This window comes from Phasianus colchicus, chromosome 2 (assembly GCF_987193195.1).
Source record: "Phasianus colchicus chromosome 2, bPhaCol1.hap1.1, whole genome shotgun sequence".
NCBI lineage: Eukaryota > Metazoa > Chordata > Aves > Galliformes > Phasianidae > Phasianus > Phasianus colchicus.
This window is the reverse complement of record NC_143437.1, coordinates 33654234-33678810: the sequence shown is the minus strand read 5'-3', so window position 1 is coordinate 33678810 and position 24577 is coordinate 33654234. Positions and strand designations below refer to the sequence as shown.

The following is a 24577-nucleotide window of genomic DNA, read 5'->3' as shown; positions in this document are numbered from 1 at the left end:
TGCTTTAATTCTCCTTTTGTTACAACTTGAACTGAATACTTTCACCAACCTTAGCTGTTTTTTTAATGAAAAAACTGATATTTTCATCAATTACCTGAGATAACTCAGTGAAACGTCTTTACTAAAGCACGTCCTGACAAATGCCCTTTTGACAACAGCCTGTAGCTTTATTCATGTTCAAAATCCCTCCACGAGTATCTCCTATTCTGTTTCCTGAACACAGAATCTGCCATTGCATGTTTTTTATTCTGCTTTCTGAGAGGTGAGAATATTACCCTGAGGAAGTCAGTGTTCTACTGGAATTTTCTTTGGGGTCAAGGCCCCAAGTGTATAGATGCATGTTTTAGCTTCAGCTTTTAGCTGCCATTTTAGGAGGAATCCCAGCCATTTTTTCGGCAAACAAAAACAAAGAATCCTTAAGCAGCGTACCTTTCTGTAGAAAAACTTTGTAATTGCTCTACTTAGTGATAAACAGCACAGAACAGTCCCTGGGAAATTTTCATTTTGTTTACAGTAAGGCCTGCTGTGCAGTTTCTTAAGAAGAATGCTTCTCTACACCCCTAGGGGCTTCTGCATACATCCATTGCAATGCTGTACCACAGCTTTCTTTTACAGGCTCCCCAAGCCCTCTGGAACCATAGCCACTACTTCCCCAAGATACACTTGCAGACATCTGCAATTCTGTCAGATGACTCTATTGCTCACCAACACACAACAAGCCACTTTGTCTTTTTAAAACCGCAGTCTCCTCTGTTCCTCCTCATTGTTAAAAAAAAACATTGCACACATGCTGGATATTCCTCCCCATTATATAAGTGACATTATCTTTTCCACTCTTTCCTTCACATACTGATTGCGAGGCTGCACATAATAAACCAAGTACATCTATTGTCTCTATTTCATTATAAACCCATCTTTCTTTGTATTGCAGTCTTTATCCTCTTAGGCTAGCTCTTGTTTTCTCAGACTCTTAGAAAAAAATAATTAACAAAAAAATCCCAGAGCTTGCTTTTGCTTCCATTTCTTTCTATGTCCTTCAATGTTCTGAAATCTCATTCATTATTACGCTAACACTCCCATTCTTTTTAAACTCCCTGGGCAATCTGGGAGTTTAAGCTTCCAAGAAATGTAAATTGAATGTACGTAACTGAATAAAAATGGAGAAAAACATTTTAACATTTAAAAGGATTAAAAGTCTCATAAAATAAAAATCACTGGAAGACGTCTTTAGGAAGTTATTAAATCTCATGCCAATTTTCTTGTATTGCAATTGCTTTCTTTTTTCTGCCAAAGCACTGCCAAGTGAGGGTAATTCAGCTGAGCTGCTTATAAAATAAGAGGCTAAAAATTACTACAAATTACTAAAATTACCTCATGTGTTCTCATTCATTGTATTTTCATACAAAAATAGTCCCTAAATATAAAATAGTATCATAAAATGTTACTAAACAATCTCCACTAACAAGTCAGTCAATTCTATTTGATCAGGAATCCAAGCACATCATAGTTTTGTGCGCTACATAGAGCAAATGTTCAGGTTTTCTTTCCCTGTCACAATACTGATCTTTTGCCAATTTTCTGAGCTACTCGCAGGACTTACAATGTACATTTAAAAAATATTTGAAAAATATTCTTATAACTTCCCCTCCTTGTCCTCTTTTAATCATATGTACACTGTAAATCAAATTTAAAAAAATATCCAGAGTAAATAATTACTAACCTGACTGAAAGGTCTCACACGAACTGCCACTTTCACACTGTCAATATTAGGCATTTTTTAAGAAGCATTCAGTCATGAATACTTCCAAGAAGCAAAATATTAGAGAGCACACAGCCACTTCTCTAGAATGTCCTGTTCTGAGACAGAAAAGTCATGGCCCCCCAAAAAATTTCTTTTACACGCTTAGTCTATTATTAATACGTTCATTCATTATGTACAAGGTGTTAGTTAACCAATAAATTATTTCTTAAAGTAACTGTAGTAGCTTTTACTAATCGAAAAGTTTAATGTCAGGTTCCACCATTTTGTAGTCTTCAAAGTTGCATCCATATATAAATTAACATACATTAAAAATAATCCATTGTCTAAAAGACTGCACATCAAAATAGTACTTCCATGTCTAGTTTTAAAAGAATAGTCTTTTTCATCTATTCTTACAAACTGAAACCTCATAGAGACATTGACTCTGTAGCCTAAGGTTGATAATGAGATCGTTATTCAAAAATATGATTTGTAATTTCTGTACATTTTTGTACCTTCAGTGTTGTGATATGCAGGCTTCAAATACTGCAAAACGTTTAGACAGTAACTATTTCAAGTATAGTTGCTTTTGTATTAGTCTTATGAAAATATTTTGAATTTTGTGCCAAAATTGTGTGTGGGCAATATCCCTCTAAATTTGATATGCTATTGTAAGCATCAACTCTTCTATACAGCTTTTTTTGCTGACAACAAATTGTAAAAAATAGCAAAACATCTGAGATGTGATCTGGTTTTATAAACGAAAGAGCAGCTTTCCCAAACTTTAAGACAAATACAAAAAAATATTGCACAGCGTAAAATACAATTGTTTACATTTTGACTTCAATACAGTACAACTTAACCATGAACGTAAGGAATTAACATTTTGTATTTGGGAACCCAATCATTTGTTCAAGAAGGTCAAACATCATCTATAAAATTTAAACTAGCACGTTTCAAATGTTTAACTGGTACAGTAGTTCTAAACAAACTTTTTAAAACTTTTGGCCTCGCTTTTGAGCATCACCAACTCTTGTAAACCAACATTAAAATTTCTGAACAATACAGACTATTTAACCCACTATTCCCTCAAAAAGCTATCGGACAGTAAGCATATTGTGAAGTATACATTTTTATTTAACATTCCTAAAATAGGTTGTATTTACATATTATATAAATGTATGAAGTCTTAATATAAAATAGAAAACTGCATTGACTGAGGAAATCATACTCCATATGGAGTTACTTATTGAAGACCATTTGTTTATGAAATTTTACAATAATTTATATAAATTATCTCTTCCAAATTAGGTGATTATTTTTTCTTTTTACTAATCCACACAATTTTGATGACTTTATAAACAGTGGTGTACATTACAAACTTAAAAAACAGTTACAGCATCTTCCGGCGCACAACTGGCTTTGGAAAATTAGACAGTCTTTTTTTGTTCTTTCGTACAGTCTTCTCTGTCACATCTGTGGTTTCTTTCTGTTTGCTTTTCATTTCATCCACTGGACTTCCAAAAGGAGAAATGAACTTTATTTCCACTGGTGGAGGTGACCAAGAAACTTCTTTTCTTGTGGTTCTGCGAATGCAAAAAGAGTCAAATTGACTTTATAACTAACAATATTAAGTAGAGAAAAGTGGAATTACAAAATAAATACCAACAAATTAATATGCAGACTACACTGTAGATTGGATTAAAGCAGAAGTAGTACATCAAAAAGCTTATTCTTGCTTTCTTTCCTTACCGGACTGCTTCATGTAATCTCAGTCATTACTCTTAAGAGATTTTAGAGACTTTGCAGGCTTTTAAGAGGTTAAGTGTCTTCAAATAAATTGTTTCCAGAAGAAAGCAAAAAAAACAGGTCCAGAACCAAGACGTTTTCTCTTTATTCCCTGGTCCCTTCCTGCCTTATATGAGGAACTAAAGACCTTACGGGTGTGGTTTTCAAGATGGAATCAGATGATATGAGAGGACACCACCGAGTAACCACAGGGAGTAACTTTTTACCACTATCCATCCCCTTCTTCTATTACTGTTAGAACACAAAATCATTAAGTGCGGAAAAACGTGCCTATCAGACCAGCAAGCTGGACTGGCTCTTAAAGTGAAGGCAGAACTACACAACCAAATGGGGTTGATGAAATTAGGGGCTAACAGCTGAATCACTACCATAATGAAATAAGTGTTCAAAAAAGAATTACGTACCTGCTTACTTTCTTCACTTTCGATCTTGCAGGTCTACCTCTCTTCAATTTTTGTTTTCCCACAGATTCTATGGATTTGATTTCCTCCTCTTCTTTAGTTGGAAGCTCCTGCATTAAAGCAACAAGAACGTTTTTAACATGAATGCATTCTTACACTTCTAAAGAATACAAATGAAGGTTTACTGAAGTTATTATAAAGTTACAATTTATAAAGGCATTACAGTTTTTCTCTGAAAAAAATAAACTTTCCATATCAAATTATTCAATCATCCTAAAATTCAGAAATTAACAAGTAACGCACCACCTACATTTAAATAAAGTCACTGTACCCTCTGTTAAAGCTAAGGCAACACTTATTAGCTCTTAACCTACATAGATACAAAATCAATTTTTGTAGCTAGTTTTCATAAAACAACAAACTTGTTTAGCTTATTAAAGTTCTCTTTTTAGGTACACAAGAGCTGCTGCAAAAGTAATGTTTCCTGTTTTATTATGTTGGCCCACTACATCAGAGATAGCTGATGGCATGTCAGTAGAGGGTGAACCTTCCCACCAATATTCCATTCCATTTTGTTGCCATCTGACAGATGGCAGCAAAGGGACAGTCTGACAGAATGACATCTGACATGAAAGCACGTATGAAGTGAAAGCATGTCAAAGAATTCCTCCGTGTGGAAAAAATGGCACCCACTGATATTCATCTTGCTGAATGTTTCCAGAAATCTAACAGTGGATATAAGCACAGTGAAACAGTGGGTGGCACATTTCAACAGTGATGACAACAGGTCACCTCTGCTGGTGCAAATTTTTACAAGCATGGCACGCAGGCTCTTACTCAATGCTGGCAGTAATGTGTAGCTAACAGTGGTGACTATGATGACAAACAACGTTCTGTAGCTGTGAATTTGCTCTAAGAAACTGAACAATAATGCTATTTGAATATGTTGTAGTTTCCATGGCAATAAGTAGGAGGCATTACTTTCAGAGCATCCTAGTTGTTTCCAAGGAAAAAGGCAAGGCACTGAGAAGTATTTGAAAGAGATACGAAGCAAAGTAAAAGATGTGACAACTACAGCTTTTACTCACCGGTTCTTCCACAATTTGGGGAGTACTAGACACATTTTTCCTCCTTGACCTCAATAGAGGAGGTGAAAAGACAAATTGAGAAGACAAGTCTGGGTCTAAATCCTGCACATGTTGGTCTGCTTTTCCAGCTAAAACAACAATAAATTGTTAACATGCACGTACACTATAAAGGAAAGCGATGTTAAATTACAGCTGAAAATTAACAGTACAATAGCTTCCTAAAATAAAGGGCCCAATCAAGTTTACAAACATTCACTGTCTATGTACTTTTCCCTATTAACTGCCTCTTTGGATCCATTATTTTATAGTGAATCGTGGAACAAGAATAAGTGAGTCATCATCCAGAAGGTGTTTTAGGCCAGGCTGGATGGGGCTTTGAGTAACATGGTCTGGAGAGGGGTGCCCCTGCATATAGTAGGGGACATGGAACTAGATGACTTTAAAGGTCCCTTCAAACGCAAACCATTCCATGAGTTTATGATTCTAACATTTCAAAACAAAATTATTCATGCAGTCTAATATAAAAGAAGAAGAGAAGGCTCAGAGGTGACCTGATAGTTGCCCTTTGGTATTTAAAGGGGAGCTACAAGAAGGAAGGGGACAGTCTCTTTAGCAGAGTCTGTAGTGTGATAAGACAAGAGGAAATGGTTTTGAACTTAGAGAGAGAAGATTTAAGCTGGATATAAGGAAGAAGTCTTCTACAGTGAAGGTGGTGAGGAACTGGAACAGGCTGCCCAGAGATGTGGTTGATGCCTTGTTCCAGTAGGCACTCAAGACCAGGCTAGACCAGGCTCTTAGCAACTTGATGTAAATGTAGGTGTGCCTGTTCATTGCAGGACTAGACGGTGTTGGACTAGGTGGCCTTTAGAGATCCCTCCCTACTCCAAGGATTTTATGATAAAGAACTCACTAGCAAAGTATATTTCAACAATTGCAGAAACAGTTGTCTAGTCTGTAACAAGATGCACTCGTTCTAACTTAAAATTGAACATAATTTAGAAGTATGTCTTTTCTATTTCTCCACTGTGGGGGAAAGAGATGGAAATAACATTAACTGACATCCTCCAGTGTTCTTATCTGATAGAAATTAAGCTAATGACAAGAAGTTCAAATTAGACTTTGCTCCGCTCAAAACTCAGCCTCAACTCACTTCTTTCCACCACAACTAGCCAGCCAGGCACAGAGTTCAGGTAAAAACACCGTTTTCCTCTTTCCAAATTTTTACTTTTGTACAGTTACAAGTTGTACAATACTAAAAGCTGTACTTGTAATTATGATGTATGTTGTTTACAACTGAGCAATACACTGTATTTTACACATGAACATGTTACACCTACCTTTGAACTTCTTTGTCAGCTTTGTGAGAGGAGGTGAGAAAAAAAAGGATTCATTTTCCTCAACAGGCAGATCTTGATGCATGCTGGTTTTACGAGATCTGTTTCTTCTAACACGATCTGTTGCAGTTCTCGATGTCTCATCATACCCCGATGTGTTTATGTCCGTAAGCAGCAAAGGACTGCCATCAGTTCCTTCAGGGAAGACTTCTTCCTTCGTGTTCTCCTCCAATATTGATGGCAATTGTCTCTTTCTGCCCCGAAACCCTGACCTTATTGTAGTCCTGGGTGTGGTCAACTGCTCATTTGGCTGATCAGGCGTTTTTTCAATAGTATCTGTTTTTTCAGGTTTAGTTTGTGCAACTTTCCTTGTTCTTCTCCTAGGAGTATCAAGGATTTCCATTTCCCCACCTGAAGGCAGGTCTTCCCGAGCAGAGACAGATTCCATGCCTGCAGAGAGATTCTGTGCTGCCTTTCTAGCACTTCTTCTGGGAGTGACAGGAAGGTTCAACTCTGTTTGAGGAAGTGATGATTTTGACAGATCAAGCTCAGAATTTTCAGAAACATCTGAAGAACTCATTTTAACTCTTCTGCCTCTTTTAGTTGGCCCAGGTAAAAGAAGTTGGTCACTAGGCTGTAGCTCTTGATCCATAACAGTATTTTCAACAAGTGGTGAACTACTGCTTTTTAATTTTCTTACACCTCTACTGGGACTGACTGCCATTTTTATCCTATGGTCAGTGCTACTCTGTCCAGTTTCTTGATCTCCTGCTGAGGTTTTTCCTCTAGTCCTTCTGGAAGTAGTAGAAGCAACAACAGTACCTTCAGCAAGAGACACTTCCTCGCTAGCTTCTTCCAAGAGTTCAGATGCAGCTTCCTTTACTCTCCTTAATCGTCTTGGAGTAACAGCTATGGACTGTGTACTGCTGGACAATATTTGCCCATCAGATTGGCTGCTTTCTACTTTTTCTAGATTAGTCTGTTTGGGCTTCCTACCTCTTCTCCTAGGGGTGGCAGGGATCACAGATATTTGCTCATCTTGAGTATTTTCTACTGTCACAAGACTAGAAGTCTCAGATGCTTTTGTTTGCCTGGTACTTCTTCGAGGGGACAGTCCAAACAGAACTGGTTTGTCTGTCTTCAATACTTGCTCATCATCTGCTGATGGAATAATTAGAGTTCTACTCAGCTGTCTCCTTGCACGTGTTCTAGGAGTGACGACATACTCTACTTGATGGATGCTGGTTTCATCATCTGCTCCTTCTGACACAGCTGTTAAGGGAGTTTTTGACTTCCGAAATCTAGTTACCTTTTTGCCTATGCTTTCATGAATAGACTGTTCCACAACTTCAGACGTAAATTCTTTACTTCTTGTGTCCTTGATTACATCCAGTAAGTTCTCAGCAATAGCTACCTTAATGGGCTCAGGCACGTATGGGAGTGACTCTGCAATATTTTGAGACTCCTGGTCACTAGTTACAGTAGACACTGAATTTGTAACATGTTCTTCATTTCCAGTACTTCCTAAGCTGTTCACAGGTTTTTCATCTGTTGTTGTAACAGCTGCTTTAGAAGCATCTGCTAATGCAAGGTCACCCATCTCTCCTTCACCTTCTTCTCCCTCCAACACTAAAGTAAAATTACTCTGAGATATAAAAAGTTCTCCATCTCCTTCAACTGCATAGCATTCACCATCTTTATTATCAGGCAAATCATATGCAAACTGTTGCTCTATAGTATCATAGTTGTATTGAAGATTGCCTGTTGGATGTAGTTCACTACATGGAGATGTTTCAGGTAATTCTTCTGAGGTTTGTGCCTTGACTGCAACTTCTTCAAGAACCTAAAGTTAAAGAAAAGTCTGTTAATGGATTATTAATTACCAGATTAACTGCAAACTGAGCTACATGAAACTAAGGACAGTAAAATGCTGTTTTTTCCTTTTAAATCAACCACTGAAAGTTAGAAACAACGTATTCTTTACTAAAGTTCACACATTTGAGGAACAGAGCACACAACATTAAGTGTAGGCAATCACGTGCTTCATTTCTGATATTTTGGTTTACGACTAACAATTTGCCACCCTTCACAAGCAAATGGAGCAGTTGTACACTCAGTTGGCAGTAATCATCACGCTTTGCATCTAACTGTAAAAATACAATCATGCCCCCAAAGGTTAAATTGAGATTATAACTTTTGCTTATAACAATTCATCCTTCAGTCAGACTGGCTCAACATCACAGCAAACCTGATCCTGCATTTCAAGGAATCACAGAATCACAGAATCGTAGGGGTTGGAAGGGACCTCCAGAGATCATCGAGTCCAACCCCCCTGCCAAAGCAGGTTCCCTACACCAGGTCGCACAGGTAGGCGTCCAGGCAGGTCTTGAATATCTCCAGAGAAGGAGACTCCACAACCTCCCTAGGCAGCCTGTTCCAGTGCTCCGTCACCCTCACCGTAAAAAAGTTCTTGCGCACATTGGTGCGGAACTTCCTATGCTCCAGCTTCTGGCCATTTCCCCTTGTCCTGTCTCCGCACACTGCAGAAAACAGTCTGGCCTCGCCACTTTGCCCCCCACACCTTAGATATTTATAGACCTGGATCAGGTCCCCCTCTCAGTCTTCTCTTCTCAAGGCTAAACAGACCAGATCACTTAGCCTTTCTTCACAGGGGAGATGCTCCAGGCCCTTCACCATCTTTGTGGCTCTCCGCTCGACTCTTTCCAAGATATCCCTGTTTTTTTTGTATTGAGGAGCCCAGAACTGGACACAGTACTCCAGATGAGGCCTTACCAGGGCAGAGTAGAGGGGGAGGATCACCTCCCTCGACCTGCTGGCCACGCTCTTTTTAATGCACCCCAGAATGCCATTGGCCTTTTTGGCCACAAGGGCACACTGCTGGCTCATGGCCAACCTATCGTCCACCAGGACACCCAGGTCCCTCTCTGCAGAGCTCCTCTCCAGCAGGTCATCCCCCAACCTGTACCAGTGCATGCAATTATTCCTCCCTAGGTGCAAGACTCTACACTTGCTTTTGTTAAACCTCATCTGGTTTCTTACTGCCCAGCTCTCCAGCCTGTCCAGGTCTCGCTGAATGGCAGCACAGCCTTCGGGTGTGTCAGCCAATCCTCCCAACTTTGTATCATCAGCAAACTTGCTGAGGGTGGCCACTATCCCCTCATCAAGGTCATTGATGAAGATGTTGAACAAGACCGGACCCAGCACCGACCCCTGGGGAACACCGCTGGTTACAGGTCTCCAACCAGACTCTGCACCGCCAACGACAACCCTCTGTGCTCTGCCAGTCAGCCAGTTCTCAACCCACCTCACTGTCCACTCATCTATCCCGCGCTTCCTCAGCTTTGTTATAAGGATGTCGTGGGAGACAGTGTCAAATGCCTTGCTGAAATCAAGGTAGACTACATCCACTGCTCTCCCCCCATCCACCCAGCCAGTGACAACATCATAGAAGGCTACCAGGTTGGTCAAGCATGACCTCCCCCTGGTGAACCCATGCATATTCTAAGTAACTCCATCCCATTTACTGTAGTTCCCTGTTCTGTAAAATTCTTTTCTTCTAGGTGCATATGAAATACTCAAACTTCTATGTTGAGATTAAATGTAAGAGAATACTGAGAATAATCCTAAAGGAAATAATCACTGGATTCAGTATATTACATAGAAGACATCCTACAAATCCAAATAACTCAAGCCCCAGTTTAACTAAGGACAGCAGGAAAAACCTGATACAACTGCCACCTCTAGTCTAATTTTCAATCCATGAGTGACCTTTGAAAATTCATATTTAACCAAAGTTTAGATATTTAAAACATGTATTTTTTAAAATAAATTTTTTGAAGTAGCTGGAAATATCTTGACAATGAAATTAACTCATAACTGTGAATTTTATGCTAATAAAAAAAAATCATAGTAAGAGACAAGCATTTAAATCATTCTGAAAATAAGGTTATTATTTTGGTAAATGATACCCTGGATCATTTGCAAATGGTACCCTGGATTGAAAAATTGACCTTCCCAACGTTTCCTGCTACCATAAAAATAAAGAGAGAAATGTAATGTTAAGTCAACTAAGAAACATTTAAGTCACGTGGATCCAATCTTTTGGCTTGCCTTGGCTATACTGAGTGAAGAGGAATTGTTTTGGGCAGCATATAAAATATATAATTTAGTTAACGTGTATAAGTAGCAAAGCTTTTTAAATAATATTTTTAATATTTTGTATTAAAACATAAAAAGAGGGCAACTAAATCATAAACCTAGTGGGATCTTCGACCTTATTTTTGTGAAACTAATGCATCAGTTGTCTAGTTCAATGGAAGTGGCTGCAATTCTTAGTGAGTTCTCAAGGTGCTCATGAGATTTTTGATCTAATTTTACTCTTCCTGTACTTCATCCTTGAAAACAGTTGTTCACGAATTCACATACTGCCAAAAAGCAATGACATGAATAAGGCAGAACTGTGAAGTGAGGGACATTTTTTCCCTAATATCTCTTACAATAGTCTAGTACTAGAGACATGATCACATTTTTTCCTTGAGTTGAATGTCTGACTGCAACCCTGTAAGTTTCATTTGAAAATTCACAGGTAATGTCTTTACGTTGACTGAAAATGGAGTCACAAACATACAAGAAAAAAATCTGATCATAATTTTTTGAAAACCTGAAACCTATCCTCAAATTCCTTCATCAAAATAGAAAGTAAGGCTGCATATTTTCCCTGTTCACAGGACTCTGTTCAGCCAATGTATCAAAATGCTTAAAATTATTTGCCATAACTAGAGCTTGACATAATTTAAGTTTCATTTCAAATGCTGTTATGGTTTGCAATATAGTACAACTTCTCATCTTGAAGCATATTTAACTCATTTAAATTATAAAATTTTTCAGCACCGCATGACTACTCTTACTATGTTTTCCACAGTGAACTTCTTAAACTACTTTATGAAATAACACAAACCCAATTTTAATAATAAAATACATCTGCTTAATGACAACACAGACACTTCTTCACAGGCACACATGTTCCAAGGTAGGCTGAAATATTATTACTGGCAGTCACTGCATTCTGCGCGCCAAGCAGCACAAGTGCATGTCATGTGTAACGTGTGGGTTTTGATTCTACTGACTGTGTGTCATGGGTGCGAGAGGCAGAGCCAGCACTGCACTGTGCCCTCCCTTCCACAACATTCCATTGTCCATGCTTGAGCTGGGCACAGTCAAATCATGAAAAATACCACTACAAATCACACAGTAATGTTAGAAATGTATGATCTTGTGAGGCCGCATTACTAGCTGTTCAGGGCCACATGCAAGCCTGCAGGTTTAGGTGGACATACCTGATTTAAGTTACAGTAAGTCAAATGAACATATGCTTATAAAAAAAAAGAAAAATGGGGTTTTATTTTACGTTGTTTTAAATTACTACAGCTCTCAAAGCTCAAATCCTGATGGCTTCGCTTCTGTGTTACATACCCAGTAAACACAAATGTGAAACATGATCTCTGCCCTTACACAGTAAGGTTAACTTGAGTTAACCATCTAAAGAAGATAAGATGTTCACACGTGCATGCCTCACAATTGTTAAAACAAAAAAAGTCCTAAAATTTACTGTTTTCTGCTTTGTAGAAAATGGGAAAATAATTCACTTACATTAACTTCTTCAGTGTTAGGAAGATTGTTAGAATTATGTATTTCCTCTTGTGGAAAAGAAGCATTTACTTCAGCTTCATTTTCTAGGTTATGCTCTTCAGGTACATCAACAAGCCTTTCTTCAGGTTGATTTTCTGAACAGGTTCTCATCACATCCTCACTGTCAAGGACACTTATCACAGCTGAAAGAGATTGATGTCATTTTAACTTAACCATTAAATAAATCATATGGGTTTAAGCAACAGGAAGCAACAGAGGGAATGTGAACAATCAGTAGATTTCTTCACTGTGCTAAGTGTATTCAAAACACGTTTTTCTCCAAATCTACAAAGCAGTCCCACAATAAAAATAAAATTGAGAAGGGGAAATGAGCTGCCAAATTTGTAGAGAAAAAGAAAAGAAGAAAGGGTGGCCAAAAAGCACACTGACAGCCTTAATACTGCAAATACATTATTGTTTTGATATAGTAACTCAGGTTACTAGCAGGTCCCATAGCACACAAATTACTGCTGAAGCAAGTATTTAAATTAATGTTATACATTAAAGGAAACTCCAAGGTCTCCTTCTAGTATTTTATATTTTTACCAGTTTTCTCAAGATCAGTAAAACTGACTACATATTTTTTATAAGAACCTTCTTTGAGGAGTGTGTTGTCTACACAGGTTAATGTAAATTAGCACTAAGAATTTTAATGATATTTCAGTGTGAGACACACAGTGTTAGAACTAACTGCACATTTAGTTTCAGTTTAGCTACCTTAGCTCATGTAACATCTCCAACACACTATACGTACATTCACTGTCTGCCTCTGGGAATTCAGAAAGTTGTGGATTTTTTACATTCACTGTGTCTTTCTCTTCTGATGTGGCGGACATTTTAGGCTCCGCGTGGACTGTTTCACTTTATAAACAAGAGAAAAAACATAAAGAAGAGAAATTCATTATAAAGCTTCAGAACAGATGTGTAAAAGGTTTAACAGGATATTCTCTCAGTGTTTCAAAAAGAGTAAAGAAACACTCAAAATTCCTTGACCAACATACCTACATCCAATTTGTGATTCGTTTTATGTAGTGAATGAGGTACTTAACATTTTCCAGCTAACACTGGTTCCATAATAAGAGAGTTGTATTAAATAACGTAATTTAATAATGTAATTTAATTACATAATTGTCTTCTGCAGAAAGAACAACTACTGTGTCAAATGTTTAGAACAAACTGAACAAAAGTTTTACCAGTCCAAGTAACCACATGAAATTAAGGGTTCTTTTTATTATTAACATTCCCTCTTCATGTCTTCATAAACAATTCCAAGTGAAAAACTGTTTCACTTTCCATAAACAAGTAGATGCTAATTAAAGTCTCTTTTTTTGAATGCTTAAGTGTACAAAATAGTGCCAGAAAGAATTCAAAGGCCAAAATAAACCTGCGGAAGTTACAGGAATCTCAGGTGTTATTTATTTTTCATGCAGTATGTTCACAGTATCTACTCCATAATCCTCAGAGTGTGAAAAAGTTTACGTGGTCTGCTGAAGCAAGTATTTATCACAATACTTTGGGGTCTGCAACTATTTGAGAAGGATGACAGCTGACAACTAGTCAGTTTGAGCTACAGTCATGCCAAATTATATATATTCAGAGATACGAAGGAATAAGAAACTGTTATACACAATAACAGAGGGAAAAGCCAATACAAACATCACAATTTTAAACAGAAAGGTCAGTAGTTACATGCTGTACAACACCAAAGATGCTTTTTGTAAACTTACTCTTCTCCCGAAGTCCAAGTAGTAACAGCCTCAGCAACTTTAAACACCAATTTACCATCCTTGGGAAGGGTAGGACATTCAGGAGTTGTTTCTTCCAAAAATCCTGGAAAAACAGACATGAATGACTTCACTGTTTCACTTAGTAATTACCTCTAAAATGTTGATGATTTTAAGAGAGCCTTTTACGTATTTCATCCACAACAGTAGATGCTGCAAGCAAGTGGTCAAATGCACAAATCTAAACACTTTCCAGTAAAACAAGAACAGTCTGCTGCATTTTTTATGTCAGGAAAACAACAAAATCATTGGTATTTTGATCACGAACTAAACTTGATATATTACTAACCTAATAAGTAATCACTTCAAAAAACATCTTTTCTTTTTAGAGTTAAATAGTTATGTTTTGTTATTTCTCTTTGAATAATTATTTCAGCAATGTTGAAATAAGTCATTTCAAGTGCTTACTCAACTGTTCTTACCTTACAGGTTCCATTCCAGAATTTTTCTTTTTTTTTCTTCCCCTCATTTCTATTGCATGCTTCCTCAAGATCCAGCAATTACATCAGCAGATAGTATGCACAGCTGGAATAATCTGCTAGCTCAGGGCAAACAAGAGCTATGCAGACTGCCCTCTAAAGCTTCCACAGCACTGAAACTGTACAAGAATATTTCTACTACAGTCCAGCAGTGATGGTTTCTTTACAAGGTTATTCTTCAATGCCATCATTCTCAGTTATTCGTCACTACTCACCAGCTGGTGAGTTACACCCCTTCTAATCTGCCAGCAGATCTGCTTGCATGAACACATCCTAAACAGCCTGGACAGATGTTAATACTGTAGGCCAACTGAAATACTCTTGGAAAAGGCTAGAAAGCTGTTTGCCAGTCGACTGAATACACACAGCTGTAATTAAAGCAGACACACTTGCAGACTTGTTTTCAGAAGGAAACTATTTAAATGAACAATAACAAGGAGGTAAAAATTCATCTAGTCATAGTTATCTAGTCTAGCTTTTACTAAACTTCCCATTAAAAAGATATACCTCTTATCTATAAAGAGATATATATATGAAGGATGTATGTATATTAAAAAGATATACATATATAAAAAAAATATATATGTACCCTTACAATACAGCGAGAAGATCAAGTTTTCAAATTCTGTCCCTTTAACACTCATAAATCACTACTGCATCTTAGCAGCAAGCGCACACAAGAAATGCCAGCCACAAGCAACATAGATTCTCAACACTCATCAGAACCAAGTCTTGCACTCATCAGTAATTTAACATTTCAAAGGCATTTGAAAAATTAATAAGGAAACTTCAAGTTATATGATGAAACACACCAGCTTCTTTACCTAGTTCTGATGAATCTGTATGCTCCACCTGGAAAAGTTTATCTTCAATTATTTCATTGTTCTCTTTTGCTGGTTCTTGAAAATCTGCAGATTCTTCAGTGAAAGAACTAGCTGGTTTAGCAGCTATAAAAATGACATCATCTTCAAAGTCACTAGGTGATTTTGCATCATGATACTCCAAAGTAGTCTGGTCTGATTTTACAGAGATATTACTATTTTCTTTACTGACATCCATTTTCTCTAGACCATCTCCAGGAATGCTTTCTAAAGATTCTTCCATTTCAGCACGATCATCCTCAGGACTGCTCAGAGTAAAGAGGGATGCTTTATCTCTACTTCCAGACCACTTGTCCTCCACCAATCCACGACAGTGCTCAGATGAAGCTCCAGACTGTGCTTTTTCATCTTCTGTTACCTTTTTTAAAAACAAAATATCCCAAAAAAGTTAAGTCAGTAATACATATATGCTTTATGCCAAAGCAAGAAAAAAGAACAAAAGTTTTAAAACTGTCACCTTAAGCAAAATTACTGCCCATTCTCTAGCACTGTCTTAGCTTTCAAAGCTAAGAGTAAAAACTGACTGTTCCTTTGACTGCTTATTGAGTTTTCACAACTCTGGAGAACTGGAACAAACTAGTCTTTTAAGCGATTGCTTCTAATGTCATCTCAATCCTGTTCACTCACTACTTTGTTTTCAAGAAGAGGGAACTACCCAGAAATTGCATCACAAGATTTTTTTTTTTTTACTGCTTGTGTTTTCAACCCATATGTGTTACTAGTATATTTTAGAGTGTAGTATGCCTGTAGCATGAAACAAGCCAATTAATCTGGCTGCTGTTATTAGTAAAACATTATAAAGGAGGAAAACTTCTTGTTATAACTGAGTAGCTATTTACAGCAGGCAATAAAATGTATAATTAAAGATAATAAAATACAGATTACAATGACAATTTGTTAATGTATGCATGGAAAGCTCATCCATACTAGCACATGCCTCTCATTTTGGTACTACTTCTGAAACAACCTGATAAGCTAGATCAGGGAATCAAGCCAACAGAATGAAATTGTGGGAAAAGTAGAATGGGGCAGCTTTTAGACAGATGAACTCTCAACAGCTACAAGAACACCAGCCCTGGTGCAAACCAAGAGAACTTCAGGGCTGAAGACCACATTAGGGCTGAAAAACACACAACAGTAAAGCTCAGGAGTCAATTCTTACCGTAATTTAAGTAAACACATTCTCTCAAAAAACCAGACAAAGTAAATGCAGCTCAAGTCTTCACATGCTTTCAGAGGTGCTTCATTTGCAAAGCTTAACAAAATATTTGTCAGTTAAGAATGACTGCCTCAATCTGTACTTGTTACTTTCTTCCCAAATCAGTACATGATGAGGTATGACAGGACGGTTAACAAACAATCTAGAACAACCACAGCTCCAATCAACAGAAGTAAAAGCTCTGAAGCACACTAATATTTATTACGAGTTTGTTCCTGAAATGTCACATACTTGAAGGTCTAGCATAATCTTTTTTTTTTTTTTTTTTTTTTTTAGTAAATACAAATATGGCAATGTGATTTGCAATTCAAAATTTTATTATATTAAGTTTTGGCAAATTTTATCTATATAAAATTCTTTTATATAAAGTCTATAAAACTTTTAACAGTAAAAGAAGTCTTACACCAGCTTACCCCAACAGTCCATTTTGCATTAGAGTTCACATCCCTGAAAGATATTCTAGGTTCCTTTGCTCGTAGGGGAGGAGTAACAGACCGTCCTGGTGATGCTGAAGGAGTTGCTAGGGGTGTGGTGCGAAGGCTGGATCTGAGAATAGACTGAGGAGTGAACCCAGCAAAACCAGAAGCAGAAGATGATGTCACCAAAACTTTAGCTCTCTATGAAAAGAAGTAAAATTTGTAAAATGATTGTAAAATCAATTGTCTCTTTAAAAGGGAAGACTTCACTTGCCAAAAGCATTAGTTTCAACTAAAACTCAATCTGTAAAAGCAGAGAGGACAAAGTATAATCTCTATCTTCTCTTTTTCTAAAGGTAAAGGCCGCTTTCTTTCCTTCTTTTTTAATGTAGACATAGAATGTTATCTTTTACACTAATTTCCTGAAGAAACAAGAATTCAGTGTCTTCTTGTATATGATGTCATCTTGATGCCAGTTCTACAGCTTCTGCAATGTTCTTCTAAAAATTAAAGAATCACAGAAAAAACCTGCAGATAACCACAGCTGCTGCCACTCACTTAACTGGATTAAGAAACTGAAGCATATACACTCTGGGTTCCAAGCAGGCAAGTCAAACAGAACTATGAAGCACTTAATGAGATGGTTATGCTACAAAGAACATGTGTAAGTATGTACATTGAAAAGTCCAATTTCAACTTACTTTTTTCCACCGTCATAAAAATAACTACTTCGTTAGTTATTGGACAAAATGTATACTGCTATTAAGTTAGAATTGCTAGTTTTAAATTTCCTTCTCAAGACTTACTGATGTACTTTTTCCAAAAGCACTCTATAAAGAATAACTGCGTGCAAATTCAAAATTTGCATTCAGTGCTGTTTGTGTTAAATACTGTGGTTAAATTTTTTTTATTTTGGTTTTTATTTTGGTTTGTGGGTTGTTACTGTTTATCTTTTTAAATACCAACCTTAACCACAAGAGGAGTCTCCAGTAAATTCAGCTCTGAAGGTCTTGACATTTTTTTTTGTGAGCTGGAACCATGTATGTTTGATTTCAATGAGCTGGATTCCATGTATGAAGTAGAAGGCAAGCATGGTGACTGCCAGCTTTCATTCTGTGCTGGAGAACATGAAGGAACAGGACGAACCACCAAATCCAGCAATCTGTTAAGATATGCCATTTTAAACCATAAATATAAAAATAAATTTGAGACAATAAATAATCAGAATATGGATTGGACAAGATATACGAATGCATCCTCACTGCTGGGACAGTGTGTCAAGCCCCAGTCCAAATAATTGGCATGGTTTCCTAGCTCACTGCCTCTGAGGCAAGAGAAATCCAATTTTACACTTACAAGTACCACGACAAAAGAGAATTAATCTGCACTTCAAATTCCCTACTTAGTTGTGCCCCTACATTCATTTTTCAGGGGACACAGAACTATATGGAGATGAAGAAATCTGAAAACACGAGAATTACACATGGCAATCATGTTATGAAGATATTTTAAATGTAGTATTACTAACTAAATCTACTGGTGAATAGTAACTCAGTAATACTAAAATTATTAACTTGCTACTTATTAAGACAAAATGCACCTAAAACAGAAATTACATTTGATATTTAGAACATAGACCGCATAATACTTATTCCCTCCCCCAAATCTTTCAAATCTTCACTCTGTGGATCCACTATACCTGGAACATTTTTGGGAAAATTTTGTAATTGGTGTCCCAACAAAAGCATCAGGCAAGTCTGCATCAGAGAGAGGATGTGTTATGACTGGTGGTTCTGCAACTCTGGGACTAGGATAAAAAGGAAAATGTAATTTACTTTCATTCCCCTTACAGTTCAAATATATCTGAATTCAAGTTTACTTGAATCGACTGTGCCACCTACAAGTAAATCATTTGACAACTATTAGTCTCCATTAAATTGTTTTACAATTGCTATTTTTAAAGTAAAAAGGCTAATACAATGCAAAAAAACAGACACAAAATGGTAAAAGATCACTATTTGTTCACACAATCACATCTATCAAAATCTGTACACCAACAGATTGATGGCAGTTTTTGTTTCATCTATCTTAAATTCTGTAAACACATTTAACCATAATGCAAAAATACGTTTTTGCACAATTAAGACTGTCCTAACTGAAGAACTTCTTGCCAAATACTACTTATCACGTATTGAATCTTGAATGTTGTACTTTGCATATCCAAAGCAGCCAAAGTAAGCTTTACTTAGGCCCACCTCTCCACTCAAATACTAAAAAAATTCAAATAGATTTCTGTCTCTTAAACCCAAACATGTAGCTAAAGACTACTTTGTTAAAAGGATTCTTACCTATCACATTGTGAGAAACTGCTTTTCTGCTCATTTCCTACCCATACTTCCCCGATTTTAGATAATACATCACTGATGAAAGTTGCTCTTGTATGCACATTTCCAGCATTAACTTGTTTTGCTACTGTTGATAAGGGCTTTGGTCTTGAGACTATAAAGGAAAAGGGAAAAAATATTATCCTTGTGTAATCAGAGTGGCGGTCAGTTGTTCATTATACTTTTCTCCCTAAGTTACCTTCTCTGAAGACTGATGAAGGCAAACGGTAAGGTTTGGCTCTCTCTAGAGCCAGCTTCCTTTGAACTCTAGGAAGGATCTTGCCATATTGGTCTAATATGGAATTTCTGGCAACTGCTCTCTCTCTCGAACGAGGATCGCGATCATTCTGATAAAACAGCACAGGAAAAAGTTAACTAATTACAAGAAGTTCATTGCAGAGAATCTACGCTACTTTAATTAGTAAGCACACTTCATCTACAGAGGTATTAAAATATATCCATCAGCAAACACCAATTCTGCCTATTTTTAGGAAAGTGGATGGCAGACTAGCCTAACAACAGAGTCTACATCTTTAAATTAAAACAGTGTTTGTACTCTACCAAACGTTTTCCTGATTGCAGCTCTGTTACCTGCAATTCCCATTTTCAAATAACTTACAGAACAACACAATAACAATAGAAAAATCAAGGCCAAAAATAACTGAATATACAAAACAAATATAAATTATGTTATCTAAACACACCTTCCAAAAAGATGGAGGTGTTCAAATGCAGGACCTAAAAATTCTAAGACCACCTTATAAGCTTGATTCCTTGGAAAACTATGGTTTCAGAAATCCTGGAGTTCTTCATGGGGTTAAAATCCCTTCTCAATGAATGTTTAAGCAAAAAAAAATATTCTGCTCTATACTGTTAGTCAAAATTGATTTTTGTAATGCATGACTCTAGTGAAATTGAACTTAGTTATATATTAGAAAAAAAGATAAATATAGTATATAACTATACAGATAGATAGATGTAGGTTGCTCCAAAAGTAACACCTCCTACTTTTTTTTCCCATGGAAACATCAACAGATATAAAGAGCTCTATAATAACGTTTGATAGATCAAATTCTCAGCTACAGAACATTGTTTTTCAACAGTCACCACCAGTAACTATGCATTTTTTGCCAGCAACGAACTAGAGCCCACATGCCACAACTGCAGAACTCTGCATCGGCAGAGGTAAGCTACTGTTTCAAAGTTGCTATGACGCTGTCACTGCTAGAAAAACATTGCCCATACAGTTCAGTTTTCACTGTTCAGTTCACCTGCACTGGTTGGTCTCCAGAAATATTCAGCAAGCACTGATGAATGTAAATAAATGTTGTTTTTCATGCAGAGAAGGATTTGATGACACGCTTTTGCTTCATACACACTCCCATGTTAGATGCCATTATGTCACATTGGCCCTCTGCTGTCATTTGTCACATGGCAATAAAACATAAACAATATTGCTGAGAAGGGTCTACCTCTACTGCCATGCCACCAACACGTATTTCTGACATTGTGGACCAACATGCTAAAATAGGAGACGACATTTTCAGAGCAACCTTCATATGTTAATCAGATTTGAATTACCTTAAATGGAGTCTATTGGTCTGTAACAATTATAAGTTCACAAAGCAGCTTTGGATAAGTGAAATATTCTGTTCAACTTTTAGGTTCAGTTTTTACTCAAGATTCAGAAATTCATTCCTAGTATTTTAAATCATGTTGTAATAAACACTGAACAACAACAAAAAAACCACAAAGCAGGATTTTTATGGAGTAATATCAAAAAAAGCAACATGTAAAATAAATTTGCGCCCCTGGAGGTAACTTTTATGCTTACCATAAGATTGACCTTCATTGAATGATTCAACTGCAGTGCTGGAATATAGTTGGCACGCTGCAGATGGTGGACTAAAAGAAATTCGTGGTTCTGAATACCACCATTGGTCTGTAAGAATTTCTCCAAACACTCCTATGAGAAACACATTACAAAAAACTATTACGATTCTGTCTCTTCTCTTTTCAAAGAGATGACTGAGATATCTTTCTTGTCCACACTCACTTGTTCAGTGTCTGTGAAAGGTAGCTTCAGTAAGTCTTCCATTAGTCCCATCTCCTGGCAGATTTCATACATGTGTTTTAATAGTTCTTCTACATTTAACTTAGTGGAATGTTTCTGCAATAGGCTCCAAGCCTCCACCATGCACCTGGAATTAATTTTGAGATGTAAACAATAATAATAATATAATCAAAAAGATGCCCCCAAATTGCTGGGTATTGAAAATTTAAAAGTGACAGTGATTTATATTACTTTTTCTGCACGTTCCCATCATAACTGAATACTAACATGGTAGGAGATATTTCTTTACCTATTGGACAATAACACAGTGAGGAAGAGCTGCACTTCACTACTGCTTGACATTGCTGGCTTCATCATCTGCATGTATCTTAAGGCTCGCCTATGCTCTCCTTGGCACATCAGGGATTGAATAATTCTCATATGTTGCCATGGCACAGTTTTGATTGTAGCTGGATGAAAGAGAAGGGCCAATGAATTCTGTAGAAGTCAGAAATTAGGTTTGTTAAGATATATAATATTCACTCATAATAAAAGTACTCAAAAGCTTCCTAAGTAGTGGCAAATCTGTTAGGTAATTTTAAATGACTAGCACTAACGATATACTTGATACAGGAAATGTAAGTAGACTTTTTAAGCATTTACACACAAAAAAGCCAGCCATACAGAACAAAGTGTTTTAAAACACATTTCTAGGTTAATCAAGTTTCTGTATATAAACTTAACTCCTTATAGCTATTCTCGAAAGTTAACAGATTTTATTAACATCATGACAAAAAAAACTTCAGCAACAGAAACAACATGAATTAAGTTCAAAAGCCACTTTTACAATCTTCTGCCTAAAACACAACTGCTATCATAACAGTTTTAGCATTTTAAATACCTAAAACATCATTTTTGGGGGAAAATTGGTCAGTCGTTCTGCCTAAAATGACTGAAATAAATGGCTTTGAAAATTCAGACATCATTAAAGTTCATTTCTTTTTTAATCAATTTCTTCCCAAAGTAATTAAAATCGAATTTCAAACCACAATTCATTGCTGAAAATATTTTAACAGTGTTATAAAAAAAGCTTCTGATCTTTTATCACCTGTTATTAGATAAGCACCAATTTCAAAAGGAAAACATCTTTTCACAGTTTACAGCTCCATACTGTAACACACACCTAATTAAGCGGTAACATACTTACTTCAAAATCATTGTGATCCAGAAGCCAAAAGCCTTGAATAAGCTTCACAAGACCCCAGGGGATAGCAAAAACAGTTGGGAAGGAGTCAATTGAAGTTTCTGTTTTATTTGGAAAGGAATGCATGATATCCAGCAGTAAGTAAATTGTCTGATATCAAGTACATGATTAAGGCTAATACATTTGTAAGACCAAGAATTCATCACAATATATTCAGAAAAATAATAGTGAAATAAGAATACAAAAGTGTTAGAAAGAAGAAAATGTTAATGAGTTAGTCTTGCCTTTTTAAGCTGTTATAATTCAAAGAAAGTCAGGATTTAAACCTCTCATTCTGAGTAAATAATCAGAAAGAAATACTCTTTAATTTTTATAATGTTTTCAAAAAGGTTAACTTCAGATAATTAAAAACCCCAGTTATAAACTGAGAGCCCTCCTCAGTCAGTGGAGCTACCAGCTGGACATTTAAAACATTTAAGCACTCAGGGCTTATAAATTCCCTGGTGTTATTTCCTCATTTCCAGTGCATGCAATCAAAGTAAAATTTCACAACACGTATCAGTTCCCAATGAAAAAAAAAAAATAGAATTAAAACAGTATTATTTTCTGGTAAGGTCATTTTCTCTTTCTGATGTTTTTAGGGATATACTTTAATTAGGGATCTCTGAGGTACAACAATTTTGAACACCTTTCCTTTTTATGCTCCCCTCTGTTTGATGACGCAACAAAACAATTCTGTGTATTTCAGCAGCTTAAAAATAACATCTCTGTCCTATCTTGTTTCTCTATTTATTATTCTATGAGCCTGCAATTCGAGCAGAACAAAAGCAAGCACTGTTAGCAGTGCTGGAAAAAACAGAAAAAAATAAAAAACCAATCTGATTTCAGAAAAAAACAGGTAGTGATACAGCATTACTACAACTCATTTTGCTCTGAAGCAGCACTTATATTGCATCATGGTAAAATGTAGCCATTTGCTATTGCTGCTTTTAAGTAGTTCTACTTCAGTTTTTGGAAAACCAGGGTTTTTTAATCTTTAACATTTAACAAACACTTTAACAATTGTGTATCTGTTTTCTCTGAAAAGACTTTGCAATAAAGTATGAAAGAAAAATAAAAAATCAATAGTACAGAAAAACAAAACTGTTTCTGATTACCACTTAATTCTAAACAAAATCTTTTCATATACACTGCTTGAAGCATAAATTTAAAAATATTATTAAATACACAGCAAACACTTAAAAGCATTTACATGCACATACTGAAGGTGTAAAAAAAGTAACTACAAAGGATACAATTGCATGCTTGTAGTTTTCTTCGATGTTTTCTAACAAATAGAGATCCAGCAGTGCCTGAAATGAAAAATTTTCTTTTCACAAAAAAAAACACAACCAAAGAAATCTCAGCACCTTCCCACACTCCATAAATTATATACTTGGATTCTTTATTATTGTTTATTATTGTTGTTTTTGTGTTTTGTTGTTCTTGCTTTGTTTTTAAAGGAATATAACACTCACATGTAAACTAGCAGGTGGGTATTTGCCCGTTCCTCCTTCATCCCTCCGCCACAATTTCTCAGCTTGTTCTCCTAACTGGGAAACCATTCCATCTATCATCAAGCAGTCAGAACCCCATCTTCCTCTGGAAAAAATAAAGTAGCAAGGATTTGGACAGAGTCAAACACTAATTCCAACACCTCAACCAAAACACCAAAATAAATACACACATCTGAAGAAAAGAAAGCAACAAACATACAGAGGTGTCAACATCACTTGAAACACATGTGAAAATTTCTGAGACAGTTGAGATGTTCATTAAGTTGCATTCAATTGTTACAGCTTAATAGAAATCCTAAAGCTCTTCTACTGATTCAAAATCTGCAATGAACTTTTAGTTTTCAGGCTGTTCCTGCCTGCGTCACTTGCAATGCAGAAGAAACTGCGGATTAAATGCCAAAACTCATCACTCACACTATCTAAAAGAGGAAATTTAACAGTAGTGAAACACCACAACTTCTTTCTAATGTTAATCTCGTACTTAAAATTGGAGTGTCACAATATAGCAACTGTGAAATA

General features: G+C 36.4%; 1 protein-coding gene across 6 annotated transcripts in view; it reads right to left on the bottom strand.

Moving 5' to 3' along the window:
- Positions 1 to 1870: 1870 nt before the first annotated feature.
- AHCTF1 (AT-hook containing transcription factor 1) overlaps positions 1871 to 24577 on the bottom strand; it is a 54696-nt gene continuing 31989 nt past the window's right edge. For all 6 annotated transcript variants that reach the window (XM_031592889.2, XM_090135314.1, XM_031592883.2 and 3 more), the window contains exons 18-36: positions 24020 to 24143; positions 23798 to 23854; positions 22506 to 22652; positions 21609 to 21796; positions 21302 to 21446; positions 21080 to 21211; positions 19445 to 19592; positions 19210 to 19360; positions 18561 to 18668; positions 17828 to 18023; positions 16859 to 17062; positions 15170 to 15584; positions 13810 to 13912; positions 12837 to 12943; positions 12044 to 12225; positions 6377 to 8216; positions 5040 to 5167; positions 3955 to 4061; positions 1871 to 3327 (exon numbers count right to left, since the gene is read on the bottom strand). In XM_031592889.2, coding sequence (XP_031448749.2) covers positions 3135 to 3327; positions 3955 to 4061; positions 5040 to 5167; positions 6377 to 8216; positions 12044 to 12225; positions 12837 to 12943; positions 13810 to 13912; positions 15170 to 15584; positions 16859 to 17062; positions 17828 to 18023; positions 18561 to 18668; positions 19210 to 19360; positions 19445 to 19592; positions 21080 to 21211; positions 21302 to 21446; positions 21609 to 21796; positions 22506 to 22652; positions 23798 to 23854; positions 24020 to 24143 — 4675 coding nt within the window. In that variant the 3' untranslated portion in view covers positions 1871 to 3134. The remainder of the gene's footprint in view (positions 3328 to 3954; positions 4062 to 5039; positions 5168 to 6376; positions 8217 to 12043; positions 12226 to 12836; positions 12944 to 13809; positions 13913 to 15169; positions 15585 to 16858; positions 17063 to 17827; positions 18024 to 18560; positions 18669 to 19209; positions 19361 to 19444; positions 19593 to 21079; positions 21212 to 21301; positions 21447 to 21608; positions 21797 to 22505; positions 22653 to 23797; positions 23855 to 24019; positions 24144 to 24577) is intronic.